Source organism: Hemicordylus capensis, chromosome 8 (assembly GCF_027244095.1).
Source record: "Hemicordylus capensis ecotype Gifberg chromosome 8, rHemCap1.1.pri, whole genome shotgun sequence".
NCBI lineage: Eukaryota > Metazoa > Chordata > Lepidosauria > Squamata > Cordylidae > Hemicordylus > Hemicordylus capensis.
In genome coordinates this window covers 4075978-4098789 of record NC_069664.1, presented here as the reverse complement: position 1 = coordinate 4098789, position 22812 = coordinate 4075978, and the positions used below count along the sequence as shown (strand labels likewise).

General features: G+C 50.8%; 1 protein-coding gene across 1 annotated transcript in view; it reads left to right on the top strand.

Annotated features, from left to right (window-relative positions):
* The first annotated feature begins 971 nt into the window (after nt 1-971).
* Nucleotides 972-22812, top strand: part of SNRNP200 (small nuclear ribonucleoprotein U5 subunit 200) — a 42288-nt gene continuing 20447 nt past the window's right edge. The window contains exons 1-19 of the mRNA XM_053269487.1: nt 972-1143; nt 3470-3633; nt 3827-3998; nt 4818-5010; nt 6175-6230; nt 7600-7698; nt 8034-8186; nt 9309-9408; nt 9756-9892; nt 10921-11004; nt 11308-11481; nt 11592-11729; nt 11894-12049; nt 19118-19288; nt 19482-19675; nt 20363-20486; nt 21337-21486; nt 21632-21742; nt 22482-22613. Of these exons, the coding sequence (XP_053125462.1) occupies nt 1099-1143; nt 3470-3633; nt 3827-3998; nt 4818-5010; nt 6175-6230; nt 7600-7698; nt 8034-8186; nt 9309-9408; nt 9756-9892; nt 10921-11004; nt 11308-11481; nt 11592-11729; nt 11894-12049; nt 19118-19288; nt 19482-19675; nt 20363-20486; nt 21337-21486; nt 21632-21742; nt 22482-22613 (2553 nt within the window). The 5' untranslated portion in view covers nt 972-1098. The remainder of the gene's footprint in view (nt 1144-3469; nt 3634-3826; nt 3999-4817; nt 5011-6174; nt 6231-7599; nt 7699-8033; nt 8187-9308; nt 9409-9755; nt 9893-10920; nt 11005-11307; nt 11482-11591; nt 11730-11893; nt 12050-19117; nt 19289-19481; nt 19676-20362; nt 20487-21336; nt 21487-21631; nt 21743-22481; nt 22614-22812) is intronic.

Sequence of the window (22812 nt, the reverse complement as noted above, 5' to 3'; positions counted from 1 at the left end):
AGGGGGTGAGTAGACTCATGGGGGGAATGGTGTCCAGGAGACTGCCTATGGCGGGGGGTCGTGACAGAAAACCTGGGAAATGAGAGAGGGGGCTCAGCAACCAGAAGTGGCCAGTGGTGGGGGTGGGTGGCTTCTCTTCTGCACCCAGCCTCTCCCGGGAGTATTTCCATGGCCCCTCATCTTCAGGACACACCACCCCTCTCACCGCAAGAGCTGCAGGGGGCGTAGCTACTATTAGGTAAGGGGAGACAGTCGTCTTGGGGCCCCACTGCCTCGAGGGGCCCCCCAGAGGCACGTCACATGATTCCCCACCCACCCGTGTTGCACCCCCTATGAATTATGTTGAGTTTCTTGGGAGATCGGCAGTAGCAGAGAGTAAAAAAAACTAGATTCAATGTGAACTAGATATTCACTGTATTCCTAGTGTGAGTGCGCTATATATTGTGAAGTGTGTTTGCGTGTGTATATCAGTGAGGGGCCAATTTTAAAATCTTGTCTCTGGGCGCACTCCAACCTTGCATGCATGGGATTAGCGACGGGTGTGCCAAGAGAATTAAATATATAGAAGATAGATAGATAGAAATAGCTCAAACTTCTAGTCTTCCCTCCAAATGAAACCAGGGCAGACCCTGCTTAGCTAAGGGGACAAGTCACGCTTGCTCCCACCAGACCCACTCGCCTCCTGGCTGAGCTCACCCCCGGCTGCGGGAAAAGCACCGCCTGATGGGACCCCTGCTGCAGCCAGTAGGCCAGGCCATCGGGAGTCAGCAGAAGGACCCTCCAAAGAATCTGCCCCCTAAGTGCCAGAAACCCCACCAGCCCTTCCCCGGAGGCAGCAAAATGCCCCGGCAAGAAGCCACAGAGCACCGCTGGCCCTAGAGCGCCCGCTCCAGCCGGCAGAGGAGCAATGGAGTCGAAATCCTAGAGCGCCTCTGGCTCTGCGAGGCGGAAGTAGCCTCTGCTGTGGCCCGGATCCGGAAGTCGTCGGCAACCCCGGGACGTTCGGGAGCCGTTCGTTCGCAGAGCCTATTGCGTGGCTGAACCGGGGAAGAAGCGGGTGGCCCTTCGCCGAGCCGGGGAGGAGGAAACGCCGCCGCCATGGCGGATGTGACCGCCCGGAGCCTGCAGTACGAGTACAAGGCGGTGAGTGCGGGCCGGAGAAAGGAGAGGGCCCGGCCCGGGGCCTACGCGGCCAAGCGGGGGACGCTTCGCTTGCCGGCTAATATTAGCCTTAGGCTGGCTTCATCGCAACAGGGAAGCTGCCTTGGAGTCAGGCTTATGGCCCGCGTCGCTCAGTATGGTCTGTGCTGGGGGCTCTCAAGCTTGGGGCCCCAGGTTGCTACAACCCCCGTCATCCCCAGCCTATATTGCAGCAGGGGGTGATGGGAGTTGTTGTCCGGCAACCCCTGGGGCCCGAATTTGAGGACTCCTGGCCTAAACTGTGCACTTAACATAAGAACGTGGGAAGGTGCCATATACTGAGTCAGACCATTGGTCTATCTAGCTCAGTATTGTCTTCACAGACTGGCAGAGGCTTCTCCAAGGTTGCAGGCAGGAATCTCTCTCAGCTCTGTCTTGGAGAAGCCAGAGAGGGAGCTTTAAACCTTCTGCTCTTCCCAGAGCGGCTCTATTTCCTCCAGGGAATATCTTACAAATAGCTCACAGTTCTAGTCTCCCTTTCATATGCAACCAGGGTGGACCCTGTTTAGCTAAGGGGACATGTCATGCTTGCTACCACCAGACCAGCTCTCTTCACTTCAATGCCAGTGATTATTTATTTATTTATTTATTTATCTACTCCACTTTTATGCCGCCTTTCTGCACCCACCCTGGCCTGGGTGCCTCCTTTCTTGCCTTCCTCTCAGGGTATGCTGGGCTTTCTGTACTCCTGGGAAGGTGGTGGGGGGGGGGGCTGCCCCAGCAGTCCTCACCGGCCTGAGCTGGTCTCTATGAGAGATAATGTTATGCTCTTGCCTGGCCTGGGCGGCTCCTTCCATGCCTTCCTCTCGGGGCACACAGTCCTTCTACTGACTCATCTGTTAAGCAGAGCTCAGTGTGGCAAAAAAGTGAATTGGCAGCAGCACTGGAATACTGCCTCCTGTCTGCTCTCTGTGTTGCTTCTGGTTGTTGTTTTTTTTTAGGACGGGGCCATAGCTCAGTGGTAGAGCATCTGCTTTGCATGCAGAAGGTCCCAGGTTCAGTCCTTGGCCACATCTCCAGGCAGGGCTGGGAGAGGCTCCTGCCTCGGTTTGGAGAGCTGCTGCCAGTCAGTGGAGACAATCCTGAGTCTGACTTGGTAGAAAGCAGCTTCCGATGTTCCTGTGACTGGCAGCAGCTCTCCAAGCCTGCAGACAGAAGTCTTTCTCAGCCCTCCCTAGAGATGTTGCCAGGGACTCTTGCTCTGCCACTGAGCTACAGTCCTATCTTTCCCAGCCCGCAAAGGTGGCTAGTAACCTTTTTCTAAAGCAGTTGTCCATCTGGTGTTTTTAAAATACTTGAAAAGCACAACTTGCAATTAGAATTAAGCCACAGTACTTTTTCAGAGACAGAGTAAACGGATCCAGACATAACCAGCTTGCCAAGATCAAATCCTTGCCTAAGCATGTTTACACAAGGTGGCAAATGTTGTTGATTTTATAGACCACTATTTGGGGTTTTGTATTGCTTTGGAAATATTATTGCTTTTGTTAGTCCAGAAAATAACTGTTGTTGTTTGTTGCTGTTATTTTAAGTTTAAATATGCAGGGCATTATTTTAGAGGGATGGCTGTATTAGCCTGTTACAGCAAACAGGGTTGTGTCATCACACCTACATTCCACCCCACCCCCCAACTGCAGATTGAGAGCTAACTGGACAGGATTCCTTATCATTTATTTAGCACATTTTTATAATGCCCCATATACAAATCTCTGGGTGGTTTACAATTTTAAAACAGAAACAGCAATTTCTGTTTAAAATATAGATAAAAATAGCTTTAAAACTTGAAGAAGGTGTTTTCTTAAATACCTTGGACCCAAGCTGTTCAGGCCTATAGGTAATCCACATTTTGTATTTTGCTGGGAAGCTTATTGGCAACCAGTGTAGTTCTTTTAAAATAGGAGTATTGTGAGCAGCCCCGGAGACCAACTTGGCTGCCACATTCTACACCAGCTGCAGTTTCCGAACTATGTACAAAGGCAGCCCCACATAGAGTGCATTGCAGTAATTAAGCCTGGATGTTACCAGTGTGTGCACCACTCTTTTAAAGTTGTTTATCTCCAACTGATACGCCAGCTACATTTATTTCTGAAGCTGATAAAAATCAATCTTTGCCACTGCTGCAACCTGAGAAACCAGGGAGAGGTTTGGGTCCAGAAGTGCTCTCAGACTATGTCTAATGTAGTTCTTAGATTTGAAGCATTTGAAAGATTTGTTCTGTGTCCCTTTCCCATATCCTGATCTCTTTCTCTTGCGATGTGAATTCTTCTAGAACTCGAACCTTGTACTTCAAGCAGATCGTTCCCTGATTGATAGAACACGGCGGGATGAGCCTACAGGGGAGGTCTTGTCATTGGTTGGGAAGCTGGAAGGCACCCGAATGGGTGACAAAGCCCAAAGGACGAAGCCTCAGATGCAGGAGGAGAGACGAGCAAAGTGAGTCAGGGATGATGGGATCTGTATTCCAACAACAACTGGAAGGCCATGGTGGTGCAGTCCTGATCTAAACCATACTAGAGTGTCTCCTGTGTATTTGTGTTCAGTGTCTATGGCACTGGTTGGATGAACAGGACTGCAGATGTATTCTCCTTTCCTTCCTAACTGTGTATGGATCTTCTCTGCTTTCTAGGAGGCGGAAGCGTGATGAGGACAGACATGATATCAACAAGATGAAGGGCTATACTCTGCTTTCTGAGGGCATTGATGAGATGGTGGGGATTATTTACAAACCCAAAACCAAGGAGACTCGGGAAACCTATGAAGTCTTGCTGAGCTTCATTCAGGCAGCCCTTGGGGACCAGGTGAGAAAAGGCCGGGAGGTGCAACGGCCTCGGCATTCTAGGGACTGGTGGCATGCCTGGCTTGATAGAGGTTTCAGACTTCCATGTTTGCTCTTCTGTGTGTGGATCACATATAGTAAGTAGTAAGATAAGCTTGTGAAGCACTTAAAGTGTCTGCGTGGTGATACCAAAGATCCCTGTTGAGCTTCCAGACTACTGTCTTCTACATCCATGTTGTGCTTCCAGACTTCTACATCGAATTGAGGTTTCGGTTAGCACTAAAGATGCAGTTTATAATGGGAACCCCTTTGGTTGATAGGGCCACTCTGTTTTGGCATCCTTTTGCCAAAATATAAATTGACCCATGATGAGAGGGTGGGTTTAATATATACTTACCCTACAACTGCTCTCAAAACCGTTAAGATTATTTTGATTGTTGATCAGCCTTTTTTAAAAAAATTGATTTCAAAATACTTGGTACCGGTATTAAAAAAATATTTATATACCACTTTCCAACAACAAAAATGTTCTCAAAGTGGCTTACATAGCAAAAGACCAAGAGAACGGTTCCTAATCCCCAAAGGGCTCAAAATCTTGGAAGCAATGAAAGGAATACCAGCCAGTGCAGGGAATACTCAGCTGGGATGAACAGGAACAGCTCCTCTTTCTCTGCTCAATATAAAGAGAGCCACCACTTTACAAGTTAGCAGGATGACAGTTTGCAGCTTAGCAGGGTAATAAACAGTAATAGTAGTAAACAGTGATGTTCTTCAAATAAACTGTGAGATACATGGAGAGACATCCAGAAATCCAACTTCAATCAGGTCTTGGTTCTTACAGCCCCGAGACATTCTCTGCGGAGCTGCTGATGAGGTCCTAGCCGTTCTAAAGAACGAGAAACTGCGAGACAAGGAGCGGCGGAAAGAAATTGACCTGCTTCTTGGGCAGACAGATGACACCCGTTACCACGTGTTGGTGAATTTGGGCAAGAAGATCACAGACTATGGTGGAGACAAAGAGATCCAGAACATGGGTACGGCTTGCAGTGCCTGCACTTTTTAACTTCTTTAAAGTTTGCACACAGGATTCTGCAAAGAGTAATGAAGACTTGCTTTAGTCCCGCCTCCTTTTTTGGAAGGAAGGTTTGCTGTATTGTGTGACCTTTTCCAAGAGTTTTTCAGCTTCCATAAACATTTTCCAGTGAAGGGGATTCTGTATCTTGCTTAAGAATTGTCCAGTGACTGCTACAAAACCTTTCCTGATACATCAGCTGCATTTATTTTCTAGCCATTTTGCACTACTTCTTCTTGTCCTATTGTCTGTAGGCATAGAAACCAGTTACACATTTAATATGTTAAATTGTAGTGGAGTCTCACTCCTAGGCAACAAATAGCATTAAGGTGTGAAGTCTGATTCATATATGAGGCAAGAGGCATCTTCATAGCTGAGCTTGGAAACTTATCAGGGCCTGTTTTCATAGTCACTTCAGTGTGCATGGTGTGGAGGGGCAGCTTGTGTTGGTTTAGTTCCACATTTATATTTTCCTCTTCCTCCAAGGAGCCCAGAGTGATATACGTGGTTATGTTTATCTTCATAACAGCCCTGTGGGGTAGATTAGGCTGAGAGAGAAGTGACTGGCCCAGAGTCACCCAGAAAGTATCATGGCTGAATGAGGATTTGGACTTGGGTCTCCTTGGTCCTAGTCCAACACTCTAACCACTACACCATGTTGGCTCTTGAGGGCCAAGCACAGTGATTAGAGCATATGTCTTGTATGCTCAAAACAAAACAAAAAATCCAGTAGTAGGGCTTGGAAAGGCCTCTGCCCAACACCTTGGAGAGCCACTATCAGAGGAGATTGTACTGTGCGAGATGAGCCACGGTCTGCCTTGGTATAAGGCAGCTTTGTGTGCTGCTCTGCAGCTACTTCTTGTCCTGCATGTAGGCGAGTGGTGGCCTGCCAGGAACCGAGTTCAGCACATGGGGGCTGGCGCACATCCCTTGAGCACTTAAGAGAACATGGCTGTAGTTTTTCCACTACTGCATGCTGAAATAGTGAGGAACAAAGGCCATGACTCATACTGGAGTCCCATTCTCTGAAATGAAGCTGTTGCTCTTGTATCCAGTGAGGGTGAGCTGTTTTTTTTCCTGATGTTATGCTGTGTTGCTTGTTTCTAATATTTGTCCTCCTTTGCAGATGACAACATAGATGAGACCTATGGAGTGAATGTTCAGTTTGAGTCTGATGAAGAGGTAAGTGAACAAGCTCTCTGGATGTGAAAGAGCAAGGCAAAGTGTGCACACACACACACTCTCTAGTTTTCCAGGCAAATGGAGGAGGAGGAGGATTCTGCCTGCGGCTGTTACCAAAGAGAAGGGAAGCTGCCTTAATGAAGGGCGTATGTGACTGTGTGGAATCCAGCAAGCATTCTCTTCTCCCTGTCCCCCACCCACAGCCTTATTTTCTGAGCTTCCCATCCTTTTGGATTATGCTTGTGGAGTTTAGATGCTAGCTGGGAAATTGTGCGAGAAGTTAAAGTGAGTGATGGTTGGGACTCTGCCAGCAGCAATGCCAACCCCTACTCCTGCCACCTCCTCCCCCTTTTTTGCATGGCTTGCTCACTTGGCCCAATCAGGGCTTTGAGTATCGCTGTTACTAAAGAGGGGGATGGAGGCAGCAGGGAGGAATCTCGATGAAAGCTCCCTTTGGTTCTTGATTAGAGAAGATGATGATCCGACTTTTTGGGGGGTTTGCTTAGTCATCTGAACTTTTCCCTGCCTCAGTGATGATCTGGTCTCTTTCTGGCTTGCTAAATCATTCTCCCACAGTGGGGAGTATATCCAACTGCTGGGTTGCTCCTCCCACCTGCTCCAAGACAGGGCCAATCAAGAAAGAGCTCCCCAGAGACCTCATGGGTGGAGCCAACCCTTTTGGTCTCAAGTGTGTAGCCCGTAATCTATGCTCCAGTGCCAATATAAGGAAATAAGCAGAACGACTTGACAACATCAGCAGTAAACAACACTTCTCAAACAAACAATCATGGCTGGGGGGGGGGCAGACCTGTGGAATGTTACTTATCACTAACACAATACCCCAAGGAGAACGGTCCACCCCAGAATGGAAACTGCCTGATAGAAATAAAGTGACTGGGGACAGAAAAAAGTGACGCACGATGCCTGGGTGAGGTGGATACACTCCCTATCACTGAGGAGCGAGACTATTCAGGTCAGTGCCAGTGGTTCATTCTCCCTCAGTGGGGGAGTGGATCCAACTGCTGGGACATAGCAGAGCCCCTTAGAATTCTTGAGGATGGGAGGAAAGAGTCTGGTCCTCATTGAGGAACGACTTGTTGAAGTGCTCGTCTCCTGAAGGAGGCCTCGGCAGAGTCCAGGCTCTGAATTTTATAATGTTGAACAAAGGAGCAACCCAACAGTTGCATATACTCCTTACCACTAAGGAGAATGAGAGATTCTCCACTCACTTCAGGTGCCTGCCAACGATTCATTCTGTCTTTTGAGCAGTGGTTCTGTTTGTACTGTAGTTACCCTGCTCATAATGGAAATGAGAGATGGTTGGAGATGTCAGGAAAGATGGCTAACAAGGACCCACTTGTTCCACTAGGAAGGTGATGAGGATGTTTACGGTGAAGTACGGGATGAGGCATCTGATGACGATATGGAAGGGGACGAGGCCGTTGTACGCTGCACCCTTTCAGCCAATGTGAGTTGGAAAAACACAGGGCTTATGTCCTGTGTTTGGTGATGGACAAGACTGGCATTTTTTTGGTAGTGGTTAAAATGAATTGGGGTGGGGAACCCTTAAGGGAAACTGAGGTCTCTAGAGCCCCTGCACCATCTTGGAAGGTGTGCATAGAGTGCTGGGAAGTGTAGCCTTCCTCGTGATTTCTTTCAAGGCTCTCAAGACAGGGCTCCGTCTCACATTAAAGGGTTTTTTTTGCCAAGGTGGCCCCCCACTTGAAAAACAGTGAAGATCACAGCTTTAGTGTGTTTATCGAGGTGGTTTGTGTAGATGATACAATTTTGTTTTTCTCTTAGCTCGTGGCATCAGGTGAATTAATGAGCTCCAAGAAGAAAGATCTGCATCCCCGAGACATCGATGCCTTCTGGTTGCAGAGGCAACTGAGCCGTTTCTATGACGACGCCATCGTTTCGCAGAAGAAGGCCGATGAAGTGCTGGAAATCCTAAAGGTGCCCTCCGTGCTTCTGTGTGTGTTCTGTGGCTGCAATCCCAGTTCCTGCTTGTTTCTGGTCTGAATTTGGCCTTGCAGCTGATGTGTGTTAGCCCTTGAATTTAAAAAAGAACCCAGTAAAGCTGCTGGTTCCTCCCAAGCAGGAAGGAAGAGCTGAGCTTTCTCTTTGCCAGTCCAGTGGAGTCCAGAATTGTCTTCTCAGTTGGCTTGGTCTTTAAAATACCTCTTGAGCCACTAGGCAATAGTCCTATTTGTCTGTTACATTTAGTTACTTAGTTGTTAGTTCTTGTTAGGGTTATAAATAAAACTAGCTGGGCCGGGTGCAGAACTTCCCACCCACTGCTGCTTTTTCCTCCCCTCCCCCTTTCTGTCGGGCCGGCTGGCCCGCTTCTTGCCCCCCATCCCGCGGTTTCTGGCTGGCAGGCCAGCCGGAAACCCGGCCCGCCACCTGCCTGCCTGCCCGCCCACTCCTGGTGGTGGCTGCCAACTCCTGCCAGCTGGGCTGGGTCATCCCACTGCCGCTGCCTCCCGCCGGTTGGGCTGCCCGCCACTGCCTCCTTTTCCGGCCAGCATCCCTGTCCCCACCCACCCACCCACCCCGGTCGCTAATCTGCTCGCGAACTCTCACGAGATCTGCAACACATTGGGATTAGTGGCGGGGTACGCCTAGGAGAAATAAATATATAGCTAGTTCTATTAAACGTTCAAATATTAGCTTTAAATATGAAAAACAACACAAATCTATTAAAAAAAAGAAAATATATACCCAATAGAACAGTAACAAAACCTGGCTTGTAAATGAATAACTTGACAATGTGGTTTAACAAGCTCAGATTCCTTTGCATGTGCAGTGAGGAGGAAAGAGGAGGGGGGATTGTGTGGGCTTAGCACTTCTTTGGCTTGCATTTCCGACCCAACAAACCATTGCCTTTCCAGAGATCTCAGATCTTGGTCTCTTTTGAGCCTGGCTTGTGTGGGCTGCATAGATCCACATTTGATCTACTGTTGGGCTTTGTCTGCCCCTAATTGGAAGCTGCTGTAGAAGAAGGAATGGCTCTCAGTGGGCATGAAGTGTGACCTCCACCCACCCCACCCCCCTTTTGATCCTGTCTCTCCCCAGACTGCCAGCGATGACAGAGAATGTGAAAACCAGCTTGTCCTGCTCCTGGGCTTTAACACATTTGACTTCATTAAAGTGTTGAGGCAACACAGAATGATGAGTGAGTATCCGCTGTATTGATCCTGGCTAGAGAAGCTGTTCTCTGGGCTTAGATGAGGCTATAGGGTGAGAGCTGGTGGGTTTCCTGGAGGAGCCCCCAGCAAGAGGAGGATTGAGAAACGTCCTTAGTGATGCGCCTTGACAGCAGTGTGAATCAGCAGGGAACCGATTATTGTAACTCGTTCATTGCTATTCTGATGGCCTTGTTGTGTTGGCTGGCCAACTCTGGGTGTGTGTGTGTGTGTGTGTGTGTGTGTGTGTGTGTGTGTGTGTGTCCCCGTCCATCCGTCTGTCCTGTTTCTTGAGCACACGGGAGGTGTGAGCAGATGTTGTTTACTCTCTCCCCAGTCCTGTACTGCACCCTTCTGGCTAGCGCACAGAGTGAAGCTGAGAAGGAGAGGATTATGGGAAAGATGGAGTCTGACCCTGAGCTGTCAAAGTTCTTATATCAGCTACATGAGACTGAGAAAGAAGATCTGATTCGGGTAAGTCGGAATCCCAGGTGGAGATTTAATTTTGATGGCTGTTTTGCCAAGACATCAGAGGAAGTTGCAATATGGCCTTGTTTTATTGTGATTGGATGATCAGAGAGCGAGATGGAGCTGGCTGGCTGGCGTGCTCAGGCCCAGCAGGATATTGTATGGAGTAGTTTTGAAGTTTTCAACCCCAGGCCCCAATTGAGCACCCTGGCAACTGCACCACATCCACTGATTCTGCTGTGTTGTGCAGCTTCAAAATAGTGTTTCAGAAGCTGGTGAATTTTAAGTGCTTTTAAATATTTTGGAATGGGCATCTCTCTCTCCTCCCCCCCGCCCCTTGCTTGACACCAGAACACAATACTTGTGTAACAAGGAGGCTGGACTTAAACAGGCCTTGGGCCTGATCCAGCAGGGCTGTTCTTAGGTCTTTATATTCACTTCTCCATATTTTCATGTGGAATTGCTTCATGGTGGAACACAGTGGGGAATGGGAATGCTGGCTTTTGAAGGAATCTGGGGACGAGTTGTGGCAGAGCAGAGTCTAAATAACAGATTATTCTCACCAACCCCCAACGCAAAAGTTAAGCTTCCATTAAAGTCAGGAGAGGAGACGTTTTCGGAATTGTATGCATTGTGAAAAATATTTTTGTAGAAATATTGGTCAGAATAATTCCATGATTAGAATCCTTTTGTGCTTTTATTTAGTGGGAGGATTTTGGAAAATGGATAGATTCTGTATTATGCTGAAATTAGAATTTTTCAATCAACTTTGTTTCTTTGTCTTAATTTTATATATGTGTTACATTTGTACACTGCCCCACACTTACATCTCTGGGTGATTTACAGCAACAGAAAACAAATTAAAACATTAAAACAATTTAAAACCAATCCAAACATTTTAAAACAATTTTTAAAAATCTTCATTCTATCTGAAAAAACTATTAAGAACAAAAAGGAGTGCATATATTGGGTCTGGTGCAAACCCTGAGAACTATAATCCAGCCTGAACTTGTAGTTTGTCTCCACCCCTCCAGGAGGAACGCTCTCGCAGGGAACGCGTCCGCCAGTCCCGCATGGACACTGATCTCGAAACTATGGATCTGGACCAAGGAGGGGAGGTGCGTTGATGAAACAAGGGTCCCTGGGTGTGTGAGGGATCCCTATGCTAGGTGCTGTAGGAGCTGAAGGCAGCAACATAGGAGATTCCCTATCTTGGGTTGCCTGCTAACGTGGTCAGAGTTAGAAATGTGGTTGGGTTTAGCGGGGGGAAGACCCCTCCCTTTTCCAAACAAAGACGCGGGTGGTTAATTTGCAGAGGATTTGGGGCCACCTTCTTAAAATGTTGTGAAGGCTGGTGGGTAGGTGGAGCAGCTCCCCCTGTCACTTACTCCTTGTCTTGGTTTTCTTCCGGCCCTTTTAAGGTCTTGGCCCCTCGTCAAGTGCTGGACCTGGAGGACCTGGTATTTGCCCAAGGCAGTCACTTCATGGCCAACAAGCGTTGCCAGCTGCCAGACGGCTCTTTCCGCAGGCAGCGCAAGGGCTATGAGGAGGTCCACGTACCGGCCCTGAAGCCGAAGCCCTTCGGATCAGAGGAGGTGGGTCATATGTCCTTGTCTCTGCTTTGTACAAGCTGCCCAAGGGATTGTGGTTCTCCCTCAGCCAAACTGCTGCTCATTTGTAAACCTTTCCTGTTCCCCCTCTTCAGCAACTGGTTCCTGTGGAGAAGCTCCCCAAATATGCACAGGCTGGGTTTGAGGGGTTCAAAACACTGAACCGGATTCAGAGCAAACTCTACCGTGCTGCATTGGAGACGGACGTGAACCTTCTTCTGTGTGCACCCACGGTAACTGTCCTTCCCATCACACCAAGGGGTCAAAGCAGACAGAGCTTTCTGTACCTCTGTCTGTGTCCCTGGGTGTTTAGCTCTGCTTGCAGTGGGGGAAAGGGCAACTCTTGTGTGTGGGATGTGTGGCTTTCCGGCTACAGCTGAGCCTCTTCGCCTCCTAGGGTGCTGGAAAAACCAACGTGGCCCTGATGTGCATGCTGCGCGAGATAGGGAAGCACATCAACTTGGATGGAACCATCAATGTGGATGACTTCAAAATCATCTACATTGCGCCCATGAGGTCCTTGGTGCAGGAAATGGTTGGCAGCTTTGGGAAGGTAAGAGGGGAGCTCCGTCCTGCTTGTATAAGTGTCATGTTGGGTGGAGGTGAATGACAGAGGACCTGGAGAGCAGCCTTAGACCCAGTCAGGCTGTTGGTCCATCTAGCTCAGGGATACGCTGACTGATAGCAGCTCCTCTCCAGGGTTCCAGGCAGGAGTCTTTCCCAGCTCTGCCAGGGAGTGCGCCTGGGACCTCCTGCATGCATGCAAGTCCTACAGTGGACTAGTGTTGGGGCATCCTAGGATGAAAAACAGAGACTGTCCACTGAAAGGAGCACTGGTTCCTTCCCATTGGCCATGGAATGGCCTTTTGGAAATCCCATGCATTCCTATGGCCATGGAGAAGGAAGTAGTGCCTTTCTGTGAACGTTCTCTGTCCTTCATTGAAGTACATTTCCAAGAATCTACGTGCATGGTGTCAGCCTAGTAGACTAGGAACACAGGAAGCTGCCTTGTACTGAGTACCAGCCCAGTACTACCTGCGGTGACGGGCAGCAGTTCTCCAAGGTTTCAGGCAGGAGTCTCTCCCGGCCCTACCTGGAGATGCTGCCAGAGACTGAACCTGGGACCTTCTGCATGCCAGGCAGAGGCTCTGCCACTGAAATGTGGTCCATGCCCATAATTTGAGGACTAGTGTTGGGCTGCCTTTCTGGTCTATTCAAAGTGTAAATACAATCTATTTACTTGGCTCTCCAAGCCCAAGGAGAGATCGTGCAAAAATAAAGGAGAGATCGTGCAAAAATAAAGAGAGAGGTCCCAGCCAGAATGGCTTACAATCTTTGTGATGTGGCCAGGGACAGTGGGAAGGAATTGGAAAATGAGCAGAGTCGGAAGCAAAATCATTGTATAGATGTCCAGGATGGGTTGGAGAGAGGGGAATGATGTTGTTTGGGGCCCGTGCGGATGGCGGGGATGAAAAGGGCCTCAGTGCCTTGCCTTTCTTTCCGATAGTTGCCAGAAAGAGTGGCTATATACCTAATGAGCTCTGGTGTAACAAAGAGACTGAGCTATGAATTGGGAGGACCCTAGTTGATCTCTTGGGTGTGCATCGATTAATGAACTCTGGTACTCTTAGGCAAGCCCCTCTCTCGGCCCCACCCCCATATTGAGGATAACACTGACTTTCCTTACACAGTAAGGAAAGCTATTAAGGGTCACAAGCCGTGTTCCCAGTAACAGAGATTCTCCCTCAGAAGAGGATGGCATCCGAAAGGCATGATGGCATGATGGGTTGTCACGACCTCCTGCTCCGAGACAGGGCCAATCAGAGAGCTTTTCCTCCTGTAGCAGGAGGGAGGGGCAATCCCCTCAGGCTTCAGTCTTCGCCCTGTCTCGCTCCGGCAGGGTCGTGGTTATACTTGCTCTGGCTAGTTTCTTGCTTATCACTGCCTTTCTGAACTATTCTTCTCTCCTGAGCTGCGCCAGTCAGGAATTAATATCCTGGGCTGTACCAGTCAGGACTCTGCGCTTTTCTATCCTGAGCTGCACCAGTCGGGATTCCCTCCCTCCTACAGTCGGATCTGAGGACTAACTATTTGCGCTGACCGCTCGTGGCGCGTCTCCCACAGCGGATAGAGTTTGCTGGACAGGCATGAGCTCTGAACTAGCGCATACCGAGGGGGGGGCTTCCCCCTCCCTCTCGGAGGATTCAGTCGCGCCGGGGGGGTGCTGCGACGAGTGGGCGGCGGCCACTGCTCCCGCGCCCGTGTCTCGTCTTTCAAAAAAGAAAAAGGACAAAAAGAGCAGCAAGAAGAGCTCTAAAGGCAAGCGGCCTGAGGCCCCTTTCTCAGCCCTGGCCAGCACTTCCACTGTGGTCGCAACGGCGAGCGACACAGGGAGACGGGAGGTCTCATGTCCTGAGGAACCGGAGCGGTCTGCCGGCGCCGATCAGGTTTTTCCCGCCCTTGCCTCCCCCCCTTGTCCTTTGCCGCAGGGGCCGCCCGCTAAGCGTTCACGCCCCGCGGCTTCCTCCGACGTCTCTGAGGAGGACATTCCTCCTAGCTTTGCCGCCCTTCTACGCCGCGTAGTGGCGGAGGAATTCGGGAAGCTGCTTCCCTCCTTAGCGGGGCAGCTTCCCGCTCAAATTCTGGCGCCCGCCGCTTTAAGCACAGGGGCAGCGGCCATTTTGGGTGTAGGAGAGAGCGGGAATGTTCCCGCGGCCGCCATTTTGGGATCAGGGGTGGCCCCCTCTAGCGGACCATCAGCCTTGCCTGCCTGTTCTCCCGCAGCCTTGCCCTGTCCTGCCGATCTCGGGCCCCCGGTCTTGAGTCCGTGCGGCCCAGCCGGCACCGTGAACCGCACTGCTCCTCCAGAAAGCTTTCCCTTGGAGGAATCAGACTCGGACAGAGAGGAGGGCGAGCTTTCGGGAGATGAAGGGGACACTGTCTCTACCCCACAGGTTCCTTACCGCCTGTTCTCGCCCTCGGATTTTCCCGTGCTACTCCACAAGGCGCGGAAAACATTACGGTTGGGGGGTGTGGTGCCTTGTCCCCCGGACACTATCCCTGAGGGGGACCCCGCGGTCCTACCTTCTTTAAAGGCACCTGAGGTAGTGGTGCCCTGCCCTCAGCTTTTTCTGGATATAATCCACTCGGAGTGGGACCGTCCCACTGAAAGCAAGGGCCCTCCCCCGGGGATTAAGCGCCTTTATACAACCACCAAGGTGGTGATGGACAAACTTCAGGTCCCGCCTGTAGATGCGGAAGTGGCGGCTCTAGTGACTGGCGCTGTTTTGCCCAGAGATGGGGAGGAAGTTTTGCGTAACCATGACGACAAAAAGTGTGACGCCGCCTTGCGGAGGTCCCATGAGGCTTCTTCGCTCGCTATGCGGGCCTGCATGGCTAATTCCATATTCGCAAGAGCTTCAGTGCTCTGGATTAAGGAGCTTCTGCCCTTGGTTCCCCCTGAGCTGCTGCCTCTCCGGCAGGGCCTCAATAAGTTATTTAAGGCGTCGGCCTTCATGGCCGACAGTTCACTGGACGCTGCCCAACTGTCCGCTAGGGCACTGGCCTCCGACGTGACAGTCAGGCGCCAATTATGGCTCAAGAATTGGCGCGTTGACCAGAAGTCCAGGTCCAATTTAGCCACGTCGGCGTTCAAGGGAGGCAAGCTTTTTGGGGAAGTCCTGGAGCCTGTCTTAGTCGAAGGCAAGGACAAGAAAAAGGCGATGCCGTCGTCAGTGCAACGCCAGGGAGGTAAACATTTCTCACCTACCTTCTCTTCATACAGGGGCTTCCGGTCGTCCTTTCGTCCCCGGCAGGAAAAACAGGACAGGTTCAACTCCTGGAAGCGACCACAGGGCGCCTTCAGAGACGCCGCCCAGTCCAGATATCGTCAGCCTATGCAGCAGAAGTCTGGCTTCAAACGGCCAGCAACTCAATGACGGTCTTCTGGAATGCCAGGTGGGAGGCAGATTGCAGTTCTTCGCCCAGGCTTGGGCGAGGATTTGTTCGGATGTCTGGGTTCTGAGGACTGTGGCCCAGGGCTACAGCCTGGACTTCCACTCTCAGCCCCTCGACCGTTTTCTACTGTCCCCGCAAACCAACAAGCAGGGCAAGCATACGCAGATGATGTCTGCCATACGCCACCTGTCAGACATCAAGGCCATCGAGCCGGTTCCCCTGGAGGAAGTTGGGTATGGCGTTTACTCCATTCTTTTTCTGGTGCCAAAAAGGAATGGAGAGTGGAGAGCAATACTCGACTTGAAGTATGTGAACCGATTCCTCCGCACGAAGCGTTTCCGGATGGAAACCCTTCGCTCCATCTTGTTAGCGCTCCAGGGAGGCGACTTCCTGTCCTCAGTGGACCTAAAGGAGGCCTATCTCCACGTCCCAATCCACCCCCAGGACAGGAGGTTCCTCCGGTTTGCGTATGCAGGAGCACACTTTCAATACCGGGCCCTTCCCTTTGGCCTCTCGACTGCGCCACGCGTGTTCACCAAGATCATGGTGGCACTCGTGGCGCACTTGAGAGCCAAGGGGATTCACTTATATCCTTATCTGGACGATCTGTTGATCAGATCCCCATCTCACCAGAAGGCCTTGAGGGACGTGGAAGAGACCTTAGTGGTCCTTCGGGCACACGGGTTCCTCGTGAACCGTCAGAAAAGCTCCCTATCCCCCCAGAACCAAATCCTTCACCTCGGAGCGGTCATAGACTCCGTAAAGGGCACTGCATCCCTGTCACTGGAGAGGCGACAAAGGTTGTCTGCGTTGTGTCAAAGGGCCCGCCGACGCAGCCATCTGGATGTGCTGTCCCTGAGTCAACTACAGGGGATGATGGTCTCGACCATAGGCATAGTCCCGTGGGCTCGCCTCCACTCACGCCCGCTTCAATGGCTGCTCCTGCCACTTCAGGACCTAGTGTCTGCCCAGTCCCGGCGGAGGGTTCCTCTGACCCCTCAGGTCAGGAAATCACTGGACTGGTGGCTGTCGCCGGCTCTGACCAAGGGCGTCTCCTTCTTGCCAGTGCAACGCGTTCTGGTCACCACAGACGCCAGCCTCCAAGGCTGGGGGGGACATTGCCAGAACCAAGTGGCGCAGGGCCTGTGGTCTCCGTCCGAACGGGTCCAGTCCATAAACTGGTTGGAACTCAGAGCGGTCCGGTATGCTCTAGTTCAGTTTCTCCCATTGATTTGCGGGTCCCACGTTTTAGTGAGGACCGACAGCGAAACGGCCAAGGCTCATATCAACAGGCAGGGGGGAACGCGGGCATGGCCGCTGATGCACGAAGCCTCACTGCTTCTGCACTGGGCGGAAAAGAATCTAACATCCTTGGAGGCAGTGCATGTCAGCGGCGTGTCCAACACGGTAGCAGACTGGCTGAGCCGGACACGGCTGGATCAGGCAGAGTGGGCCCTGGACGATCAGGTGTTCCGCTCCATCACGGAGAAGTTCGGGCCCCCCCTGGTGGATCTCTTCGCCACGCCAGGGAACTCCAAGGTGTCCAGGTTCTTCACCAGATACCCGGCGCCAGGGGCCGAGGGAACGGACGCCCTAGTGTCCTCATGGCCACCGGGCCTGCTTTATGCATTTCCACCCCCGGCCATACTTCCACAAACAGTCAGACTGGTCCGGCAATACCGGGCGGAAGTTATCCTGGTAGCCCCACGGTGGCCACGTCGGCCGTGGTTTTCAGATCTGGTCTCCCTGTCGCTGGCTCCCCCTCTGCCCCTGGGTTGCCATCCACATCTTTTGCGGCAGGGGCCGCTGTTCCACCCGGATCCCCAGTGGCTGAACCTCCACGCATGGAGGTTGAGCGGGGCGCGCTAGTGGCCTGTGGTTACTCTCCTGCTGTCCAGGAAACCATTCTAGCCTCCAAACGCCCGTCCACCCTTAGGGTGTACCAGTCCACCTGGCGGGCATTTTCTGCTTGGTGTGTTTCCGTAGGGTCCAGTCCCAAGTCCGCCTCAGTCGGCCAAGTCCTGGGGTTCCTTCAAGCTGGGCTGGACAAAGGGCTTATGCCGGCCACTCTCAAGCGGCAGATGTTCTCCATCTCCAGTACCCTCCAGGTGCCCGGAGCGCCTCCCTTATCGGCACACCCTCATATTAAAAGGTTCCTCAAGGGGGCGGCGTCTCTCAGGCCTCCCCCTATCCATCGTTTCCCCACCTGGGACCTCAACCTGGTCCTTCGGACACTAGTCAAGCCCCCCCTTTGAGCCTTTACGCTCCATTTCTTTGCGGCTACTCACCCTCAAGGTCATTTTTCTGGTGGCCATCACCTCGGCCCGGCGGGTGTCGGACTTAGGGGCTTTATCGGCCAGAAAGGAGCTGTGCTTGGTTTACCCTGATTATGTGGTGCTGCGCACCGACCCCACCTACCTGCCCAAGGTCAATTCAATTTTCCATAGGTCCCAGGAACTGGTCTTACCTTCCTTCTGCCCTAAACCTTCGACCCCTAAGGAAAAGGAATGGCATACGCTTGACGTCAGGAGAGCACTCAGAATTTACTTGCGTCGGACGAAAGCCTTTCGAGTCTCCGATTCCCTGTTTGTCTCCTTCAGGGACTGCTCACTGGGAAAAAAGGTGTCATCCTCCACGTTGGCACGATGGATCTGCCAGTGCATCCGCCTAGCTTACGCATCTGCCAAGGTGGCGGAGCCGGATGGCATTACCGCCCATTCCACACGTAGTGCCGCATCCTCCGCGGCCCTGGCTACCAGGGCCCCGCTGGCTGACATCTGCAGAGCGGCCACGTGGGCTTCCCTTTCCACTTTCGTAAAATTCTATAAGATTCATGACTGGGCCTCTGCCGACGCTTCCTTCGGCAGACGGGTTCTCCAGCGGGTGGTCCCAACATAGACCCAGACTCACGGTTCCCACCCTCTGTCTCTAGCAGCTATGGTATGTCCCATCATGCCTTTCGGATGCCATCCTCTTCTGAGGGAGAATGAATCGTTGGCACTCACCTGAATGGTCATTCTCCTCAGAAGTATGGATGGCATCCGACCCGCCCGACCGTTCGTTTCTGCTTCTGTTGTTTTCCAGCTTATCCACCTTTCTGTTCCCTATATAGGTGTGGGGAGGCTCTATTCTTCCGCGTTGTATGTCTCATCCCGTGGGTGGGGTTTTTCCGCAAAGACAGTTCACAGCTCGTTTTCTTCTAAAGTTCTACTTTACTTGTTGTTCCATTCTGCTTGGTTCTTTCTCTGCGACTGTTTTTTCTCTAGCCGGAGCATCGGAGAGCTAGCAATAGACTGAAGCCTGAGGGGATTGCCCCTCCCTCCTGCTACAGGAGGAAAAGCTCTCTGATTGGCCCTGTCTTGGAGCAGGAGGTCGTGACAACCCATCATGCCATCATGCCTTTCGGATGCCATCCATACTTCTGAGGAGAATGACCATTCAGGTGAGTGCCAACGATTCATTCCCAGATGTTGACTACAGCTCCCATCATCCCCAGCCAAAGGCTTTTGCAGCTGGGGATGATGGGTGTTGTAGTCAATATCTTGGCGTCCCTGTTACAGGGAACACTGATCACAAGATAATGTACATGAAACACTTTCAGTGCTTGGAAATGCTCTATAGGTGCTCAACAGTGTGCAATTAATTTTTCTAATCTTCCCCATAGCGCTTGGCCACTTACGGCATCACTGTGGCTGAACTGACTGGGGACCACCAGTTGTGTAAGGAAGAAATAAATGCCACTCAGATCATTGTTTGTACCCCAGAGAAGTGGGACATCATCACCCGTAAAGGAGGAGAGCGCACCTACACCCAGCTGGTGCGCCTTATTGTCTTGGTGAGTTACCCTGCAAGCCTTGTGGTGCCACAGAGTTCTGTGTTTCTGCCACGTGGATGTGGCTAGAGACTTGTTGGCTGCAGGAACGCTGAGATGCGTGTGTTCCCGGGCTCCTTTGGAACAGTGTGAAGCAGGCCTGTGCCCCTCTGCCTTCCTCTGTTTTCACTGTGCCGTGTGGCCAATCTTCCTACAGGATGAGATCCACCTTCTGCATGACGATCGGGGCCCCGTTCTGGAGGCCTTGGTGGCCAGGACCATCCGCAACATTGAGATGACCCAGGAGGACGTGCGGCTGATTGGGCTGAGCGCCACCCTCCCAAACTACGAGGACGTGGCCACGTTCCTGAGAGTTGAGCCTTCCAAGGGCTTGTTCTACTTTGACAACAGGTATGGGGGCAGGTGCACTGGGGTGGCGTTTTGCAGGAAGAGCCTCCTTGAGGGACAGTAAAAAAACTGATGGGCAATTCCTTATGGCTGAGGATGAGTTTCCAATAATGTTTTGCTTTCTCTTTTCCATGATTTTTGTTTTATGATTGTAATGGAGGGTGCTCTGCTCCCTTTGGCTATCAGCAAGGTCTCTCTGGACTTCACCACATCTGCCTTAATTCTAACCTGTTAATATTGCGTTTAATCAGTGTGATTTATTATGCTGAGTTTCTCGCAAGTATGTATGTTTTACTAAGTATTGGTCTATGACCGCAATAAAGAATGATGATGGCTGAGGATGATGGGAGGTCGAGTCCCAACTGGGGACTCAATTTTGAGAGCCCCTGCCTTATGGCATTTGAAAATGATACTGTCAGGCAGGTGAGGCTGGGACTGTAATCCTGGAATGTTTTTGCATGCCAGGAAACCACAGCCAATCCCAGCTTCTTGACTGCGTACCTCTGATGCATTCCCTCTCAGGCTCTAGTAGGTTTCTGATTTTTTCTAGCTAACTAACGTAGTCCTGCCTAGGAGCACGTGAGGGAGAGAACCCATAGAGATGTCCTTGACTCCAGCAGCCAGAAGAATCCTTCACGGTAAGGGAACTAATGCTCCCATCTCTTATGCAATGCCTGTCCACTCTTCCAGCTTCCGCCCAGTGCCACTGGAGCAGACGTATGTGGGCATCACTGAGAAGAAAGCCATTAAGCGCTTCCAGATCATGAATGAGATTGTGTATGAGAAAATCATGGAGCATGCTGGGAAAAATCAGGTAGGACTCTCTTCTTTCCAAGACACTCTCTTTTTTTCTTTGTGCTGGAGGATACTACCAAGAGATGTGCAATTTCTAGAAGCACAACTGGGGAATAGGTAAGGACAAGTACTTGCATGCGCCTACTTCTTGAATGCATGTTCCTACATGCTTGAAATTCTCCAGACATACTATGTGCTCCCTCTCAGCTGATTCTAGACATCCTTCCCTTGAGGAATTCTTAGCTTAGCAGTGTAACAAATTGTCTTCACAGTGCCTTTGTGGAGTGTGCATGGTCTTCATTACGTGGACACTAATTTGGGTCCCAGAGCAGTGCTCCAAGGGTACATGATATAGCCACCTTGCTGAAGCTAAGCAGGACCTGGTGTGGTCAGTGCCTGGATGGGACACTCATGTAGGCCACCTTGGGAGATGGGGCCGTAGCTCAGTGGTGGAGTATCTGCCTTGGATGCAGAAGGTTCCAGTGTCAATTCCTCCAGGGTAGGGCTAGGAAAACTGCCTTGGAGAGTCACTGCCGGTCGGTAGACAAAACTGAGTTGGATGGACCATTGGTCTGACTCTGTATCAGGCAGCTTCCCATGTTTCTAAAGAGCAGGCTGCAGCTGCCAGGAAGCTAGTATTAGAGGAGAGTCTTGTATCAGGTGTTATTTGCTTGTCATTTTTGGAGTACAGTTTTATAGTGTGATCTCACTGATACTTGCTTTTTAAAACCACCATTAAACACACACACACACACACACACACAGACACAGCAAGGTCCCCTGTTCCCCTCTTTGATTTGGAGTGAAGGTGTTTCCTAATCATGGTGATGCCTGAGAAAATAGTTTTGCTTTGTGATATCTAAACCCAGGTGCTGGTGTTTGTCCACTCGAGGAAGGAGACGGGGAAAACAGCCCGAGCCATCAGGGACATGTGTCTTGAGAAAGACACCCTGGGCCTCTTCTTGCGAGAGGGCTCTGCCTCCACTGAAGTCCTCAGGACAGAAGCTGAGCAGTGCAAGGTAACTCATAAATGATCTCCTTTTTTCCTTTTCTTTTTGGTGGTGGTGGGGTTTTCCCTCCAGGGAATTCGCCACTTAGCCTGCTGAGCTAGGAAGAACATTCACCTGTAGTCTTTGTCCTGCAGTGTTGCTTTCTCATTTGCAGAACTTGGAGCTGAAGGACTTGCTGCCCTACGGTTTTGCCATTCACCATGCTGGCATGACCCGGGTGGACCGGACGTTGGTGGAAGACCTGTTTGCAGACAAGCATATCCAGGTGATGCCAGGACTCTTTGCTTTGATCATGTTTGAGACACTCAGACTTGTCAGAAGTGAGGGTCAGCTTGCAAAAGAGACTGGTAACATGTTACTCCTATGGCTTTGAATTGGAAGCTATTTGCTCACATCCAACAATATCTGAGTATTATTTTGATCTATCTGATGAGATACATTGCTGCAGAAGAAAAAATGTTCTGCTTGGTGATGTTTCACTACGTGCATTCAAAGTTTTTCATGTTACTACGCTTATTGAAGATATTTGCTTCTTGATAAAGACTCCGAAACAGTTATGCACTGGGTTTCTGTTGTTGTTCACAGATGATCTATTGATTGGAATTACAGTTACCATATCACATTCTATTTTGTATGCAGTAAGTTGTTAGCTTCATCTTAAGCTAGTGTTCACTGACTGCTGTAGGCAAAGGTTTTGCTCTTCATGGGGAAGCTTGGGTGCTAAGGCAGCCTGAACCCAGCTAGGAAATGAGCAAACAGGATTTTGTCAGATTTGTCACAGAGAGCTTTCCAAACACTCTTGAAGTGGTCACTGTTCCAGCAGTTGCAGCATCACTTTTGAACCAATCCTTAGCTTAGTTTGAGGAGCATTTATTGATGGAGGGGGGCCATTCATCTTTCTTTCTTTGTCCATGCTGGCTTTCTTTGTCCATATGCTCCTGCTATTCTTTTCTTTGGGACAGAGAAAATGATCTTTTCAGCTCTTCAAAATGATTCCCTTACAGGTTCTGGTCTCCACAGCAACCTTGGCCTGGGGTGTTAACCTCCCCGCTCACACTGTCATCATCAAAGGGACGCAGGTTTACAGCCCGGAAAAGGGCCGTTGGACTGAGCTGGGGGCTCTGGACATCTTGCAGGTAAATAGTTGTGCTTCGAATCTGTGCACGAAGCGAGATTCGTGCGCATCCCTACACTGCAGCCACACCGTTTGTTTCCCTTCTGAAGGCTGCTGGCTTGAAGCTGATGTGCCCCCAGTTCTGTGTTCCCTGCAGAAGGGGAGGGAGGCCAGTGAAGACCCTCCTCCTGTGCTCCTGATTGACTGGTTATGTGCTGAAG